Below are 15,742 nucleotides of genomic sequence, written 5' to 3'. Positions count from 1 at the left end.
CACCTGTGGTTCGACATACTTCTATCCGTGTGTTATTGTCAATTGTAGCACATTTTGATCTTGAGCTGGAGCAGTTGGATGTTAAAACGGCTTTCCTTCATGGCGATTTGGAGGAGGAGATTCTGATGAAGCAGCCCGAAGGATTCGAAGTTCCTGGAAAGGAACACTATGCCTGCAGATTGCTAAAGTCATTGTATGGACTTAAGCAATCCCCCCGACAGTGGTACAAAAGGTTTGATTCTTTTATGGTTTCACAAGGTTTTGACAGGAATTCATATGATTGCTGTGTGTATCATAGTAAGCTGGATAATGGTTCCATGATTTATCTTTTGTTATATGTTGATGACATGTTGGTTGCCACAAAGAATAAATCTGATATTGCTAGATTAAAGGAGATGCTTAACTCGGAGTTTGACATGAAAGACTTGGGTGCAGCTAGGAAGATTTTGGGTATGGAGATCTACAGGGATCGGGCTAGAGGTAAGCTTTTCTTGACTCAGAAAAGCTACATTGAAAAGATTTTGTCTCGTTTTGGGATGGAAAAATCGAAGCCTATAAGTACGCCAACTACTGTTAGTTGTAAGTTGTCTTTGTCTATGTCACCTCAATCAGAGGAGGAGTTGTCTTATATGTCTAGAGTTCCATATGCAAACGCGGTTGGTTGTTTGATGTATGCTATGGTCTGTACTAGGCCGGATATTGCGCATGCTGTTAGTGTTGTAAGCAGGTTTATGGCTCGACCTGGGAGGGAACACTGGCAAGGGGTGAAAAGGATTTTTCGCTACCTGAGAGGGACAACTGATATTGGTCTTGTGTACGGGAATGGTAGGGAATGCTTGGTCACTGGGTACAGTGATTCTGATTATGCAGCTGATGTGGATACCAGGAGGTCTGTGACTGGTTATGTGTTCACTTTGGGTGGTTCTGTGGTTAGTTGGAAGTCTACATTGCAGTCATCAGTTACGTTGTCAACTACTGAAGCTGAGTATATGGCTTTAACTTCTGCAGCTAAGGAGTCTATTTGGCTCAAAGGCCTAGTAGGTGAACTGGGTATTGCACAGGATTTTGCTACAGTGTATTGTGATAGTCTAAGTGCGATTTGCTTAGCTAAAGATCAAGTACACCATGATCGGACGAAGCACATTGATGTCAGGTATCATTTCTTGCGTACTGACAAGAGGATTAAGGTGAAGAAGATTGGGACTGCTGACAACCCGGCTGATTTCTTCACTAAGCCTGTTCCGTTTAGCAAGTTTAAACATTGCTTAGACTTGCTAAATATTGATTACTACGTGATGTAGTAGGCCCTGAGGGGCGAAGTTGGGGAGCTCCTGGTGTAGGTGTGTTGGCCTTAAGGTGGAGCTTGCCCGGGGCTTGTGATGCAGGTGGAGCATTATGAGTTGTTATACTTGGAGACGAGTATGTGATGGGTCTTGGTTGAAGACTTATCGGGATGTATGGCTTATGCATGAGTCTTGCATCGGGTTTGGCTTGAGATGTTTTTCCACTATGTCTTGATGGGGTCGTTTGCTGACTACGAGTTCTCGTCAAGGTGGAGATTGTTGATAAGTATTAGGTGACTCGTACTTCGTAGCTTTGTCCGCCCGATCGGGCGGACATTGCCCGGTCTGACCGGGCGGTGGGGGTTGGATACGTTGAAGCATTCGTATGGAGTTTTCTTCTCGCGCCCGATCGGGCAGACCTTGCCCGGTCAGACCGGGCGGAGAAGGAAAAATGCGGAGACGCGGATTTTACGATTTAAAGTTATCTTTTATGTTATCTTTTTGCCCAAGTATCTTTTATTTTAGGGATTAATATAAAACCTCCCTAATATTAGTATAAGGGTTAAGAGAGAGAGAGGGAGAGCCGTTCTTGAGAAATACAAGAATCATCTTTGTAATCTTTGCAGTTTATAGTGAAATCATTCGATCTCGGTGCCCGTGGACGTAGCTATCACATCGATAGTGAACCACGTAAATTCTTGGTGTTGTTCTTATTGTTTGCATTGAATTTCTTTATTGTTTTCTTGTTTGTTTTCGACCTTTGCTTCCGCTGTCGCACAACAGTATCGATGTTCGTGATGCTTTTTTATAATCAGCTTTAACCGTTAATTTTTTATTCTTAAACTTTATCAAAAGGCTATCTTATATAACTAATTTAAAATTAGAATATATTAATATACGCATAAATTTCAATATACGACGTATATTAATTTTTTTTAATAGAGTGTAAAACATATTCCCGAGCTTCAACCATTAGCTAAACCTTTTGGTCGAGTTAGTCCTCACTCCTCAGACAGCGTGACACAAAGGTCACGAGTTCGAATCTCATCCACCAGGTATGGGTGGGCAAAAGTATATGTTTGTTGTAAAATTAACTTTATAGTCCCTAGCTTTAATTCATATTGAATTTTGTTGTAAAATTAACTTTATAATCTCTAGATTTAATTCATAATGAATCTATTTTCATATACAAATACATACTTGAGGATGACACATTTGAAATGGGAGGAAAACTAGCTTAGATTTGATGGAAAATTAGGGGTAGTATATGTTGTAAATTCTTGGGTCTAATCGCGTTAGTATAAACAATTGGTCAAACTTTTTGAATCAAAACTTATTAAATTAGGGCTTGTTTGGCATTGTTTTTTGTTTTCAGTTTTCTGTTTTTTTGAAAACTAAAAACCAAAAACAGGAAACAAGAAAAAGGTGTTTCCACTTTTTGGTTGTCAGTTTTCAAAATTATCATAATTTTAATAAATTTGACTAATTTTTTATTCATTACATCATATATATCATATGATTTTATAAAACAAAAAACCAAAAAACAGAAAACCACAGTGATGCCAAACGAACCCTTAGCAATATATATATAGAGAAAGTAATTGCAATACATATGGAGAGATAGTCTCATATCTGACCTCCTAGTGGGGCTACTCACTCACTGTAGTCTACACCTCCTCTAAGGCCAATGGGCAAAAAGTGAGAGCTTCTACCCGACCGTAATATTCTGACTTCATTCATAAAGAGCTTAGCAAGCATATAAGGCATAATCGGTGGATAAGAAAGTATGAAAACTTATACTTCTTTCGGTTCAAATTAGATGACAATTTTTTTATTTTTTTTATCATGTTTGACAAAGGAAAAATTCAATCTAAAATATGTTTGATTATAACTATTGTACTTCCTCCGTTCTTTTATTATTGCACCATAAGGGTTTGGCATAAATTTTTTGATAGTGGAAAAAAGGATGAGAGAGAAAGGTAGAAATACCAAGTTGCCCATGTGATTGTATGCACAAAATAAAAGGGTTGAAAAGCAAGGGTATATTAGGTATTTATAGTGTGAACACATAAATTTCTTTTTCTAAAATGGATATGGTGCAATAAATGTGAAACTTACTTAAAAGGTAAGTGGTGCAATATTAAAAAAACGTAGAAAGTATAAAATATTTAAATTTAAATTTAAATTAAGTATACATTAAAAATGAATCCAACCAAATCTAATGTGATTTTATTTTATTTTTTCAAAAATCTATGAAAATAAATGCTAGTTAAAGCAAAGTTTATATATAGTTCCAAAATTTAAGAGTCAAAATATTTAATCCAATTTGAAACGGAGAGAGTATGAAGTATAGGCTAGTGATAAATAGAATAAGTAAATGTGAAAGCTATGGAAAAAATGAAAAGAGAGTTCAAGTGAACGAGCGGCCCAACTTATATGAGCAAGGTCCAATAAGTGGTATAATAGCCCAAGGTTCATAACAGACTGGGCTGATGATTGTCGAAACACTCACTTTAATATTCATTCTTTCCTAAGTGAGACATTTTTCGTAAATAAACCAACAAATTCTTTTAATAATGAGGAGTTCACCGTTGTCGGTGATCGAATAAAGTTATTGATTTATTTACGAAAATACTTCACGATAAACAAACAGTAAGAGATTAGGGCAAGTTCGTTACTTCGTAAGGTAACTGAATGCAAACAATTTTGAAGAGAACCCTTTTTTCCCTAATAATGAGCATTTCAAACATCTAAAAAAAAAACAGCAGTCTCATTATCTAATCCACGAACATTATTAACCATCATTCCATCAAGTCCAAATCAACATCTATAAAAGCAAATGAAAACCAACAAAACTAAGTTCTGGAAGACACAAATAACACCTCAAGGATTAAAGATCAATATATGTCATATTCTCATATATCATAGAAATTAAAGCAATAAGCATTACACAGTTGCAATTACCCTATTGAAAGGGTAGAGATCTTCGAATAATCGACTAAAAATCGAGGAAGACAATGATTTTCGTAACCTTCATACTCGGGTTTACACAATAACTACACTTGGATGAGATTTCTTACAATGACAGCTCCTTGCAAGTACATTCAAAAAGCATTCAATTTCCTAAGGAGTACAACATTTTTGCTACATTCAACTTGCCAAATAGATAGGGGTGGTTAGTTACGTTATATGAATAATACAATTATTTTTCGAGTTCTTTTTCATGATAATAATCATTGGTAGAAACAACTAGATAAATATGGAGAAGATTGACGAGTTGTCAATCTGTCATCCTAACGCTTTCACTGTCTTTCATCACTTAGAAGTGTTACATGAAGTACTAAGCTAAGCTAAATAAGTACGTAAATTTCAAACAACACGTAAAATCTAACTACATTTTGAGAAAAATAACACATGGTAGGTAAACTAAAATGGACTAAAAGAGGAGACGTATATTGGCTATTGTAGCTATTTGAGCCTAATGAACGATGCCTTTTTATTTTTCCGCATTGATCGAGTGTATCATCGAAAAATCGAATAATAAGCCTTTTTTGTAGCAGAAATGTGCTTAAGGAACACATACTCATACCTTCTCCAAATTATTCTAAGGCAGTAGTATGTATGTACCATGACTTGCTTGGTTAATTAGTTACCTTTTCGAATTAGAAAAGGAAATGGGAAGATGCTTGAAGTTAGATGTGTCAAACAACTCTATAAATCTTTGATCTGAGACTCTAGCTTTTGCTGCTGCAAAACGTTGATATTCGTCGAAAATGGATGACAGGCACCACTTCTGTAGTTTTCTTAGACATCCCACCAGGCAGCCTGTTCGGTGCTGATCAATTGACCAAAACGAAACAGATCAAAACACAACCACCATTAGTTTATATTGATCTTGATGACAATAATATTTCGAATGAATTCGAAAGCACATATGATAGATGCTATAAGATGCAATACCTTTCCTCTTTTGCAGTGTATCAAAACTGGATGATTCCTTACATCTGCATTACAAAAAACACCCAAACAAGTTAAGATTGAACTAGAAAGAAAAAAAAAAAAAAAAAAAAACTAGGAAAGTTTGAAATTAGGATTAAAAATTTAGGCATGATGAAATTATTTATAAGTCATATATACCTAGGAGAACTTTTAGAGCTTCACGTATTGCAGCATCTGGGATGTTCACAAACGGTTCCTACAAGAAATTAAATTTCCAATTCAATACCAAAAAATTTATTTCAATCTATAAACACGCTATAAATAATTTTATTTCAATCAATAACAAGCTATAAATGAACTAAAACAAACGGGTTGCACGTATAGTACTAATCCAAGCAATAGAGGTACGACTCATACAAGTAATCAATATTAACAACTATTTCAAATATCGGTCAAAATCAAAATCTCTAATAACTACAATTACACACTTAAACAACTCTATATGAAATTGAAAGTCCATCCATTAAATGATCAATAGTTAAATTTTAACAGGTATATAACGTAACATGTAAGTTTGGCGGAATGAATTGAAGTAGTAAGAAAAGTTATATGAGTACTACTTGTACAAATGTCATTTTCTTTTCTTTAAATTAATCCTTTACAGCTGACTGAGTGATATATAAAACACAAGGAAGAAATAGTACAAAAGATTTAATTTGTAACTTTCAAGTGATTGGAAAAGGAATTAAAGAGGTAGGAAATAAAGTGGTGGCTTGATCAGATTCCAGTTAACATGAACCCACAAAATCATAGTTAAATAAAATTCAAGCAATAAAAATAAATTAAATCGGCCACCACAAAAAGAAAAAAAGAAGCCATCCTATGTTTGTTATATACACTTTAACTCGTCATTGATGAGGTAAGTATTGAATTATTCAGTTTAGTTGACACCAGCAAAACATGCATCAATCAAATTTAGGGGACCATTGTTTAGGTAAATTAGAAACTTCTTAAACATCATTTCTCTTATCATTAGATTAAAGTTGTCTATTTTTGGGTGCGACTTTGAGGTTCTAAGTTCGAGTTTGCTAATAATAGATTATAAGGGGAGTTTTACCTTTTTTTTTTTTTTTTTTTTTTTTTTTTGTCTTCTCATCACATGCATTTAGTTCGCAAATGGAATGGTTTTAAGCTTTTAATACGTAGAACCTATCCAAAATAATTCTTGCCAATTACTTTCATTAAATGTTTATTTTAGTTCTTTCTAGGTCATTATATGTTAAACGCAAATTATCAATTTGAACCACATGAAAAACATTAAGGGCTTAAGGCTATATAAATAAAAATAATTAAACACACAATCCAAACTCCTATTGCATGCCATTTTAGAAGACTCTAGAAGCTATAAATTGATTGTAATTACCAACACGAACACGGTAGCTAGCAAGCTAACAATTTATCATTTTAAGTGACAAAATCATCATCATTGAACGGGACAAGTTATCATATTAACAAGACCCTTAATGCCTTAACATTTTTTCTTAAAAAAAATTAAAAAAAATTGGAGCTCTTCTACCATATTAACATATTCAATAGAACCCAACAATATAATATTTCCCATACTATGTGCTTATTATAAAAGTTTAGAAGTGGACGACTGGATGTTAGTTACATGTAAAGGGTATCACGTGAATTTTGTAAAAGTACAAGGGTATAAATCATGTAAACCTTTTCATATTTAATTTATAAATATACTCGTAGTTTAAAGTGTAGAGATTATTTAAGTGACGAATTGAAGCTAATTAATTATAATCTAGGGGCTAACCATGATTAGAGATTGATTAGTCACCATGGGCTGTGAAGCCGCATTACACTCAAGGGCTAAACTCAAAACAACCAATTGAATCAGCATATTCTTTGAGTTGTTGGATTCACTAAAGCATTCAACTTCATTTTCCCTATTTTTAGTTGACATCTGCACATGGAAATAAATACACATATGACAAACTAAAATGAGATCTACATAGACCAAGTACCTAGTATTATATAATTCCATGGACATGATGTCACCAAATTGATGCGAGTGGACTGTTATTTATGGCTTTGTTCTTTTCGCCTTAGAAATAAAAAGGTTTTAATCAAATTAATTATTAGAAAGGCTAAAAATAATTTTCAAATCCTTTAAAAGTAAGTTCATACACGTCTCGATAACTTTTAAATTCAAGTGAATTGAAATAGCGCAGCCAATTCAAAATCTTATAACAACTGCTGTGTTAAATTCATTAAAACTTCTCTCTAAAGATAATCACAACTAATTCACCCTATCAATCATAACAGCACAACCAAGAAGATATTGCGTAAGTGATAAAAGTAGCATGAACAATAACAAATTAACAAGTAACAACATGTAAGTTCTACCTTTTCAACTTGAGACACTTTAAGAGTAGAATTGATCGTGCATAAAAACATCTATTCAAGCATGTACTACAAATCTACAATGGCAACTGGCTAAAAGGGAAATTCAAATTAAAAATTAAAAATTAAAAAAAAAAATCTACAAAGGAGGCAAATAAAGAACCAATCATAGAGCAGATGATTTCAATAGGACAGAAATATTCCATGCTCATTCTATGATAGCATGTGACAAGACTAGAAAACGTTACTAAAACACATAAATTTTCAAAAAATGTACACTTGCTAGTACATACATACATAAACACCCTGAAGGCATATTCCATTTTCTATTTTTAAAGATCCTCCTTTTTCATCGCTCTTTTTTAAAAAAATCCTTCTTTGATTATAATTTTTAGTTGTCGCAGCAATCGACAAATAGACCAATATATTCCTCTTTACATATAAATATAAGGACCATTTTTAATTACATCATAAAAATAAAAAATAAATTATGACCATCTTAGTTAGCTTCCTTTAAACATACTATTTTAACAAAGATAGTATAAATCTTTTGATTATGATAATCAAAGTACAGTTTAAATGACCGGTTTATGACTGTGATTCTAGAAGATTATAACCAATTAGAAGATGACAGGTGGCACATAGTGTGTCGAATTTGTGTGCTGGATACCGTGTATGGATAATTCTTCTCGACAAACAAACGAAATAATGTCTAAACTCGAATATCAAAGGTCGTCGGTAAACTGTTGTGATTTGAATCGAATCTTATCTAATCTAAATAAATCATTTCAGAAATTCAAATTGACAACTCAAATTTAAGAATGTCAACAATAGCCAGGTAAGATTGCGTACATCTAAACTCTACTTATTAATTCGACCATAGGTAATTAAATATAGAGATGCAAAAACAAGTTGTTACCTTGTGTCCTTCAATTCCAAATTGGTATAACTTGATTCCATTATTCTTGATAAACTCCAAATTCGTCTCAGGATATGGTTCCGGGCACAAATATCTAGGACCAATTTAATCAACACAAATCATAATTAGACCATATTTTATTTCTAAGATCAAATTGTAGCAAGAACAATGTCAATATTATTCACTAAGCTAATAATACGGAATAATAGTCAAAAGTTTGACTAGACACTTTAAATCAGAACATTCAAAAGAAACTAACAGACGAATTGTTAAAGTACCAACTCAATCAAAAACTCGAACTGATGGTTAAATTAACCGAAATAAACAGAGAGAGTGTAAAGCAAAACTTACATAATAGAACGAAGACCTAAAGATTGAAGGAAAGGGAAATTGGGAGGTTCGGGGAAGCCGGACCGAAAGACGCCATTGTCAACAAAGGAAAAATTCAATGGCGGAACGAAGAAGTGATCTTTAAGATGATCATAATAATCATGATTAACATCATCTAAAATACCAACATTAGTAGCATTATAAAGGTGCTTATTATATTCCTGCTTGTTGTTGTTGTTGTTGTTGTTGTTGTTGTCGGAATCGACGACGAAGATGGTTTTGCAATTACCACAATCACCACACTTGGGTGAAGATGATGATCTTTCAACCTTCATTTTTTTTTTTGAAAGGATTTTTTTGTTTTTTGTTTTTTGTTTTTTAAAGTGTTGATTGTTGGAAGAAAAGAAAGAAGGGGTTTGAAAATGCGCGGTGTGAAATGAGTTTGGCGTCAATGAAGGGGTTTATATAGAGTTGGCTGGAAAAGGAGGAGAGAGAAAGTGTTTTTGTTTTTAGAGAGAGAAAAAAAAAAGGGATTTGAAAACAGAGAGACGGCAATGTAGAAAAGAGAGGACAATCAAATGGGAGGAATAATAATGCAAGTATAAACGAATTTTTTGAGTTTTAACCGCAAAAATAATTACTGTACTACTCATACTAGGAGTCAATTTATGGTGGTTTTAAAAAAAAAAAAGGATTAGCTTAGATCTGGTTCAATTCTCTTAACAAAATAAGTTCACTTCATTAAAAATAAGTTTTGTTTAGCAATGGTGTGTTTTAGGACTTTTAGTCATCTTATTGTCACTAATTAAGTTGAGCTGGATAAGTTAAGATAAGTTCAGTTTAATAAAACATAAGTTCAGTTTAAGAAAAATAAGTTCAGGAGTACTGATAAGTTCAAATAAGTTAAGTTAAATTCAAATAAGTTGTGATAAATCAGGCAAATAAAACACACCCTAAGGCCCTGTTCTCTTCACCTTAAAAAAAATACTTCCTCTGTTCTATTAATATTGCAACAATGGACTTTTTGCACTATTCAACACTCTTGTTTGACCATATAATATGATTTATACGTTAAGCAAAGTATAGGCATGTGAGATCTTGTTGGATTGGTCTCATAAAAATAAGTTCAGTTCAGTAAAATTAATTTCAGTTCAGTAAAAATAATTTCAGTTCAGTAAAAATAATTTCAGTTCAGCAAAATTCAGTTTTATTAAAGAAGAATTATAATAGAAAATTAGTAAAAATAACAGTAAAATTAATTTCAGTTCAGTAAAAATAATTTAAGTTCAGCAAAAATAATTTCAGTTCAGTAAAAATAATTTTAGTTCAGCAAAATTAAGGTGAAGAGAACAAGGCCTAATTTAGTAAAAATAAGTATTAAAGAAAAAATATATATATATTAGTAAAAAAAAAAAAAAAATCCAGTTCAGCGATTAAAAATGAGTTGAAGTGAACAGAGCCTTAATTGATTTAGATCTTTCATTTGATTTCAACTTGTCAATGGATCTTGGGAATCATATTTATTTACTGAAAACTAGTACTCCAATATTTTATGGAACATCAACGAAATTTTGGAAATTCTTAAGATTTTTCTTATGTATTGCGTAAAATACAGTTAAATTTTAGTCAAATAAATATAAGCGTCAATCATTCCAATCCAAAAATTCCAATAGATTAGAAAGACCTAAACTAGAGCTTAAATAAACATTATGTTTAATGTAAAGACAACAAAGTTAAAGCAAGGTTGTGCTCACTTCACAAAATTAATATTTTAATTTCAATAATAACATCGATCTTTATTATACATCCCCATCTCGGACAACCTTCGGCCCCTAGGGTTGTAATCTTTTAATTATGAAGTTATTCTCAATCAACATTGCAAACTAAAGATCAATAGATCAATTAAATGTCATTTACATTCACATATTTATCCATTTCAAATATGAACAAAGGAATAATGGATCATTTAATTTCTTTGACAACTCGGTTTATCATTTACTTGCTAAATTAAAAGTTGAACAAGTAAAAGAAAATCATGATTTTTGAAGAATATTTTTGAAAAATGAACATAACCACTATTGTATTTAAGAATCTATTTGATTTTTTTTCCAACTCTTGAAAAATCATCAAAATAAGTAAATAACCACTATGGAGCATGCCTTCTAGAAAAACAAAAGATAAATTTGCTGCATGAGATTTTGTCATAATAAAAACTAGCTTAGCAAGTGTGGAAAAATGAAAATGAATGAAAGATAGCGTGAGGCATGGTGCTTATTTGTCGTCATTGTCTAATTACCTAATTAATTGGAGGCAAGCATCACCCTAATCCACTTCTAACCTTTTAATTTTATTGCCCAATTTTTATGAATTTATCTTCATTGGGGAGCGTATTTTTGCGCCACCTTTGTGTTTGAGTTTTGGCATTTTTCTAAGAATGATATCCCTACTTTATAAAAATAGAATCTTGCTTTTATGAATAGTGTTGTGACAATTATAATCCCAAAAATGTGTATTTATGCATTTGCCCCTATTTAATATTACAATTTTTTTTTAATATTGTATATCTTCTCTATGTTATTACATACTTTTTTATCTTCACATTCAATCGGTTGAATTATTGGTTTCAAGTTTCAACCACAAAGTCACAGACAATCTTCAAAGGTATTTTTCAATTTTAATTTCAATTGTTTTATAAGGTTTTGATTGATTTTAGATTTTAAGGTATTATCCTTTTTAAATTTTAGGTATGGGTATTCATCTATTTCTCCTAAATTTGATTGGATTTTGAAAGAAAAAAAAATATAGTAGATAATTGAAATGAATGGAGAACCAGAAACACTATAAGCGAGGGAAATATACCAACTTCCGAGCACTACCCCATGGAAGCCCCTCATGTCTCTTTCTATTCTTTCAATTTGATCATTTCATGAATATTTGTCAGTGACTTTGTGGTTTGTCCAGTTAAGCGCTACCACAAATCCGATCAAAAGGTACTTTAATTTTTTCCCTATAAGATTTTTTAGGATTTTTATTTATGATCTTTAGATTGTACTTTGGTTTTGATTTTGGGGATTGTAGAATTTTACAAAGATGGCTTTCAACATTGCTATTAGATTCGTTGTTATGAGATACAAATGACATCTAAATTTCGATTATAATTTTGGGATTAAGAGCGTAAATTGAGAGTCCACAACTTTAAAAGATGAAATTTTTCAAGGTACATGTTTTTTAAAGGGAGTAGAATGCCTTTGTACTTAGGCTCTGGATGTATATTCTATATTTGAAGGAAAGGAGGTGTGAGTATTTTTCTTATCAATCCTAACCTACCTTAAAGGTTTATTGTTACTTGTTAGAAGAGAAGATACCACTTTTCTGGTGAGATTCTGATATGATGCATCCTAATAATTCTATATGCTCTGCATCTAATGAGTATCTGTTTAATGATTTACTGTATTTCTTTTTATTGTTGAGTTGAATTAAGCTGAGCTCAAGCTTGCCTGCATTGGATAACTCAACTCTTCTTACATTGGGTTTAATTACAGAGTATTAAAAAATAAAAAATAAAAAATAAAGCCCCTGGACCAATATACAAAGAGAGGGGAAAAAAAAGCTACTCCGTATTTTATTATTTTGGTTACATTGGGTTCAAGCTATCAAACTTTATATTAGATGATCATATTAGACTTAACAGCAATACTAAGTATAAATGTACGTTGCATTGGACTTGAGCAAAATCCAAACCTAAAACTAAAATTTAACACCTGAGAGTCCTAACTACTCATAAGGTACCCAAGAACAAATTGATGCAAAATTTCATTATTCCTCTGTTTGCTTCTCTTTGTTTTTCAGCTTGTAATATGTATCAAAATTTTATTCTAGAGAATCATCTAGACTCTATAAGAAAAGCATGTAAATGCTATTATTTACTCTTTAAAATACATAAGAAAAGGTTAAGGATATATGATTTTGTACTTAATAGTCGATTATTACTCTTTCTAAAGGTTCATTGTATTGATTCTTATCAGTTTCAAGGTATTTAAAGATTGCATAAGACATTTTACATGCAAAATGCTTACTAATCATAACTATGTACAAGCTAAAATCTTTAGTACAAAGACAACCCTTGATAACTTCTCCGCATTGCCTAGCCATGTCGCGCGCATCGCGCGCGTTGGCCACCCTAGTATTATAAAAAGAAACTAGTGAGTGACCCGGGCGTTGCCCCGGGTTGCTATCGTTGTAGAAGTATAATTGGTAATTTTCAAAAAAAAAAATCGGTAATTTTTTAAAAGGCTTATTAAAACTGCAATTGTCATTGTCAAACCAAAATTCAGTTATTCTTTGAATGTTTTGTTTTTTTTTTTTTTTTTTTTTTTTTTTTTTTTTTTTTGTAATTAAACCTTGTGGTTTGTAACTATATGATTTTTTTTTCCATACAAATAACATAGTTGATATTGGCTTAAATGGTTAAATAGTCATATGTGTTATTAAAGGTTGAGGGTTCGAACCTCTGAAAATAATAAACGTATGAGAACATACCCTAATGTTAGTTGCTTGGGTGATGTGGCATCATGAGACGGTGGGAAGATGACGTGGCACAACAAACTAGAAACTATGTGGCACATCGACGTTTTTAAGAACGCCTTTTAATATATTAGTATAGATACTGCTACTCTATCTATGTTGATATCGACTAATCCAATAATAACATACATCATATATTAGCATTTGTTTATACTCCTTATATTAGGAAATAAATAAACAAAATATAGAGTTTAAAAACATGATCAAATTTGGCATATGAATAGTGTAATAGTCACTACTCACTATTCCACTATTAGCTTATTCCAAATATAAAGAAGTTAAATAAAGTAATTATGGATTTGAATATTTCTTATTATTTCATCAATTTTTGATTCAATTGAGGAAAAATTAGTAAAATAATTCCAATTTTATTCCAACTTTTTGCAAGGAATCAATATTTAGGGGAAGGGCATATTAGCTAGTCATATGACCCTGTTCTTTTGAGCTTCTGGGCAGGGCAGAGCAGTGGTCAGCAAAGCAGAGCAGAGCCGAGCAGAGCAGATTTCAACATCATCATCATCATCATCATCATCATCATTATTATTATTATTATTATTATTATTATTATTATTATTATTATTATTATTATTATTACTATGATTATTATTATTAATATTATTATTATTATTATTATTATTGTTGTTGTTGTTGTTGTTATTATTATTATTACTACTACTACTATTTTTATTACTAATACTATTATTATTATCATTATTATTATTAGGAAAATGTTATACATAGCCCTAAGATATCAGCATTAAAAATACTCTAGAAAAACACACTAATTACATTGATTTGTGCGTGTTTTTGTCATGAATCCCTAATTTTATACAATTTTCAAGGGTATATTTAATGGTTATATGTATCCCTAAGGGCTATATATAGCATTACCCTATTATTATTATTATTATTGTTATTATTATTATTATTATTATTATTATTATTATTATTATTAAGTGCATACAGATTAAGGTGAGTGAAAACATAAATATATGTGTACCATATTTAACATATGTTAATAATAGAAAGATAAAAGACAATGGTGTACTTATATTTATTTCACAAAAATTTTAAAATAAAATGATTTAATGAGTAATAATGATACTTATAAATTTGCCTTAATCATATATTTTTAACCCTAAAAATAATAATAATATACAAAGTACTACTTGAAAACAACCTCTTTTTTTAATTCTTAAAATGTATGGAAAGATTTGAAAAATAATTCAACTCAATAAAACAACAATCAATACCCACATAAAATGTTTCTACACATTGTGATTCTAATATCAAATGTTTATAAAAGATATTGTTATTAATTGTTGTTATTATTATTATTATTTATTTTTTTGAAATAATTGTTATAATTATTAGAAATTATTAATTAATAATATTAAATATTAATTTTTAATAGATAGTTTGTAGTATTAAATATTATTGTTGATAATTATTATTATGATTAATAAATATTAATAATTATTAAAATTATTTTTAATATTAATAATTATTATAATTATTCAAAATAATAAATTATTATCATCAATACAATATTAATTATTATTGTTGTTATTATTAATTATTATTTGAAAATAGAGCTGAGCAGAGCATATTTCTTTTAAGCAGAGCAGAGCATATTTGATTTAAGTAGAGTAGAGCAGGGCTCAGCGGAGCAAAACAGAGTAGCTCTAAAGAACGGCGTCATACTTTATTACTAGTAAGTTCAGGAATAAGCTAGAGGGTTGTTATGGGGTATTTTCTATATATAGACCTCATTAGGAGGAATAAGATATGTTGCATATTGTGTGAAGTTTGTTATAGGGAGAGAGTGAGCCTCTCGAAAGCTCATATTAGGAGAGCATCCACCTCTCAAAAGTGGAATTATCATCCAATTTAGTGTAATTCTCATCTAATCAATATAATCATCATCTTCATCCGTTTTATGCCATTTTTACTGTTGTAATCAAGCTAATCTCTAGCACTTTTGTCAGATTTTTTTTTTTTTTTTTTTAACTGGTCCAACTTTTGTCTGTTTGCTTAAAGTACGTAATCCAAACTTTAGGGGTTATTCACTTTTAACGGTCTTAAGTGACCGGCCCGTATCCTGTTAAAGAGGTTTAAAAATTTTGTTTAAGATACACATGTCATCACGTGATTGGTTGAAAAAAAATTAATTAAAAAATAAGAAACTTAAAAAAAAAAACAACCGCACCACCAACTTTCTGACATTCCCCTCCCACCGCCCAGGTACTCCCCCTCCCCTAACCGTTGCCGC

General features: G+C 31.2%; 1 protein-coding gene across 2 annotated transcripts; it reads right to left on the bottom strand.

Annotated features, from left to right (window-relative positions):
• Positions 1-4,488: 4,488 nt before the first annotated feature.
• LOC110701956 (probable tyrosine-protein phosphatase At1g05000) lies at positions 4,489-9,620 on the bottom strand. 2 transcript variants are annotated; one of them, XM_021879576.1, is made up of 6 exons: positions 8,908-9,620; positions 8,557-8,650; positions 7,048-7,197; positions 5,421-5,478; positions 5,244-5,287; positions 4,489-5,118 (listed from the first exon to the last, which is right to left on the bottom strand). In XM_021879576.1, exons 1-6 carry the CDS (start codon positions 9,219-9,221, stop codon positions 4,933-4,935), a joined length of 846 nt encoding a protein of 281 aa, XP_021735268.1. In that variant the 5' UTR covers positions 9,222-9,620; the 3' UTR covers positions 4,489-4,932. The 2 variants fall into 2 exon arrangements, with proteins under 2 accessions (XP_021735268.1, XP_021735269.1); XM_021879577.1 differs by lacking the exon at positions 7,048-7,197 and having other exon boundaries at positions 8,908-9,608.
• Between the last annotated feature and the right edge of the window lie 6,122 nt (positions 9,621-15,742).

Source organism: Chenopodium quinoa, unplaced genomic scaffold, assembly GCF_001683475.1.
Source record: "Chenopodium quinoa cultivar QQ74 unplaced genomic scaffold, ASM168347v1, whole genome shotgun sequence".
NCBI lineage: Eukaryota > Viridiplantae > Streptophyta > Magnoliopsida > Caryophyllales > Amaranthaceae > Chenopodium > Chenopodium quinoa.
This window is presented reverse-complemented; position numbering and strand designations above follow the sequence as displayed.